The sequence below is a fragment of the Triticum urartu genome, chromosome 2A (genome assembly GCF_056163025.1).
Source record: "Triticum urartu cultivar PI428250 chromosome 2A, HENAU_Tu73, whole genome shotgun sequence".
Classification (NCBI taxonomy): Eukaryota; Viridiplantae; Streptophyta; class Magnoliopsida; order Poales; family Poaceae; genus Triticum; species Triticum urartu.
Window position 1 is genome coordinate 413,363,354 of NC_141874.1, and position 3,249 is coordinate 413,366,602.

At 53.3% G+C, this 3,249-nt stretch overlaps 1 protein-coding gene across 1 annotated transcript; it reads left to right on the forward strand.

The window, feature by feature from the left end:
• Window positions 1–502: 502 nt before the first annotated feature.
• LOC125541611 (peroxidase 1) lies at window positions 503–1,844 on the forward strand. Its single transcript, XM_048704975.2, has 2 exons — window positions 503–1,048; window positions 1,142–1,844. The coding sequence occupies exons 1-2, from the start codon at window positions 614–616 to the stop codon at window positions 1,712–1,714; spliced, it is 1,008 nt and encodes a 335-aa protein (XP_048560932.1). The 5' UTR covers window positions 503–613; the 3' UTR covers window positions 1,715–1,844.
• The last annotated feature ends 1,405 nt before the right edge of the window (window positions 1,845–3,249 follow it).

Genomic DNA, 3,249 nt, shown 5'->3' on the forward strand with positions numbered 1-3,249 from the left:
ACCTCGTGTTGGGCTGCGAGATACGGGCCGGCCTGCTGGAGACGCGCCTTGGTTCGTAGCGGTGTTCCTCGCCTAGTTTGGTCGCAGTGGCAGGCTGGCTGCCTGTTGCTGCCACGGCGCCGTTCCCTTCAGTTGTCTGTGCGCTGACATTATCAGTCTTGTGGAGCGAGGAATTATATCTGTTAAAGATTCAGGCTTTGGATCTTGTGATCAGGGCATCGTGATCGGGAGTGGCATATTGTCCGTCATTTCATTTCTTGTGAATCTGCGTTCAAACCAAAGATTCGGGCTAGGGTCACGCTGTAGGCTTGCCGCGTGCATGGACACAGCTACGGCACCGGTGTACAGCTAGTTAAAACAGTGGACGGCGCCGCACGCAACGGAAACGCACCGAATCTGCTGCATATGCATATCGTAATGGCAAAGTCAACTCGCTCTTCGCAAGAATCGAAGCTCATCATCTGTAGTCAAATCGAAGCCCTTTGGTGCGAATGAAATGAAAACCTTTTTAACTGCAGATGCAGAACTTATCAGCCATAAATACTGAAGGCAGCAGCCACGCAGACATAGAGGAACTGTCCAGTTCCACTGTAGCATACCAGTAGCGACGGCCATGGCTCGCCGCCAGCGAGTGGAGGCTCGAGAGATGGCCGTGACAATGCTGTCACTTGCTCTAGCTGCGCTAGCGGCGCTCTTGTCTGGATGCGCGGCGCAGCCGGGCATCAGGTTCGGGTACTACGACAAGACGTGCCCGGGAGCGGAAGGGATCGTGTTCAGGGAGACGGCGAGGATCGTCAGGGCGTCGCCGGACCTGGCCGCGTCCCTGCTCCGGCTGCACTACCACGACTGCTTCGTGCAGGGCTGCGATGCATCTGTGCTGCTCGACTCCGCAGACGGGAGCCCCACGGAGAAGGATGCCATACCCAACGAGAGCCTCCGAGGCTTCGACGCCGTCGCGCGGGTCAAGGACAAGCTCGAGAAGGCGTGCCCGGCCACCGTCTCCTGCGCCGACCTCCTCGCGCTCATGGCACGAGACGCCGTCGTTCTGGTACATCACAACAACTTGCCTCTTGTCTCGTCGCGTACTACCAACTTGTCTTTCTGTATCTGATGAAACTCTGGATCTGATCCTCGACCCCAGAGCAAAGGCCCATCCTGGCCCGTGGCGCTCGGCCGGAGGGACGGCCGGACGTCCCGCGCCGAAAACTGCGGCGAGCTGCCGCCGCTCTACGGAAATATCAGTGTCATGATCGAGGTGTTCGCGGCCAAGGGCCTCGATGTCAAGGACCTCGTCGTGCTCTCGGCCGGGCACACGCTTGGGAAGGCGCACTGCTCGTCCTTCGCCGACCGCCTCTACAATGGCAGCATCCGCAGCACCGACCCGACCCTGGACGGAAGGTACGCCGACAGGCTGAGAATGCGCTGCCGCGGCCCCAGCGATAGCAGCGCGGCAGCGGAGATGGACGCCGGTAGCTGCGGGACATTCGACACGAGCTACTATCGGCAGGTGGCCAGGAGGCGCGGGCTGCTCCGGTCGGACGCCGGGCTCATGGAGCATCCCTTCGCCGGTGCCTACGTCCGCCGCGCCGCCACTGGCAGGTACGACGGGGAATTCTTCCGGGACTTCCGCGTCTCCATGGCCAAGATGGGCGCCATCGGCGTGCTCACCGGCAACCAAGGCAAGATCAGGACCAAGTGCAACCTTGTCAACTGAATGTACTCTACTCTAGGCTCACGCATGATTGCATTGTCACGAACTAGGATGTGCCACGATTTATTTTACTCTTTTGTTTTGTTTATTATTATGAGCTAGCTATACATATTGATGTTAATTTGCTTCGTTAGTTCGTTATGTTGTTTTCTTTTCAAGAGGACGCGAATAATGTACCATATTTTATACAAGGGAGCAAAATATGCACTCTACAAGATAGAGTGTGTACTCTCAAAAAAAAAAAAAACAAGATAGAGTGCTAGTAGTGGTTAGATCCACATCCATACCCACACCCACACCTAGAGAAAGAAAAAGCTACTCTCTCACAAAACAATGTAAACTTTCTACATTGGCATTAGACCATTTCTTGATTTCGTTGAGGATTTGATCAAACCAAAAGTCTTGGATGTCTATGATCGGTCATTCTCCTAAACACTCGTGTTGCGTTGTTTCCTAAAGACCAAGTGATGGCAATGAATAGGGTGTCGAAACCTCTCTTGTTGGCGTCGGGGAAGCTGCTCCTCGCTTTGTCCCACCACTTGATGAGTGAGAGGTTTTGGTTCGGCTCCTCTGTGTTCAGATCTAGGGCCACAATGCAACGATGCCAAACTTCCCTTGTGTAAAAACATCGAACGAAAATGTGATCGACTGTGTCTTCGTCTTGCACGCATGAGTAGCAAGCAGACGACTACTCTTGGAGGCCATGACCTGCCCTGCGAGCGGATGTCCAGATGCGGTACTGAACGGCCAACCAGTCAAAATTTTGCACTTAAGAATCGCCCAACTTCGCCAGATGCGCTCCTGATGGGGGAACTTAATCAGACCGATGCATAGCCTGGAGTACACAGATTTAGCAGTGTATAATCCCAAAGTGTCGCTTGGCCAAGTAAATGTATCTCGTAGATCGATGTCCCGTTCCACACGGGAGATCAGAAGCCTTAGGTGCATTAGTTGGATCAGGGCCATGAGGGGGGATTTCACTGTGGATGTCCGCTTCCCATCTTCTGTTCATGAGAGCTTGGGCGACATAACGTTGGTTCTTGATTCGAGTGCGAACCAGGGGGGTGATGGCCGGTGCGTAGTCGACGATGGCAAGACCGTGGAGCCACCGATATCTCTAGAACAATAACTTTGTTCCCTCCCCAACAGCAATGGGCATCAAGTTATTGAAAAAAAATTGGCATCCGCGTCCACGATTGTAACACCCACGATGCGGCTATATCTCCCACGTGTCGGAGCACGACTTAGAGGCATAACCGCATAGTAGGCATGTCGCAAGAGGGGTAATCTTTACACATCCCATGTACTGAATAAGAGAGGGATAAAGAGTTGGCTTACAATCGCCACTTCACACAATACATAAATATAGCATACATCATCCAGAATAGAATAAAGGTCCGACTACGGAACCAACAAAAACAAAGACAACCCCAAATGCTAGATCCCCGATCGCCCCAACTGGCCTCCTCTACTGATCAACCGGAAAAGACATAAAACAACGATCAAGGTCTTCATCGAGCTCCCAATTGAGCTCAGTT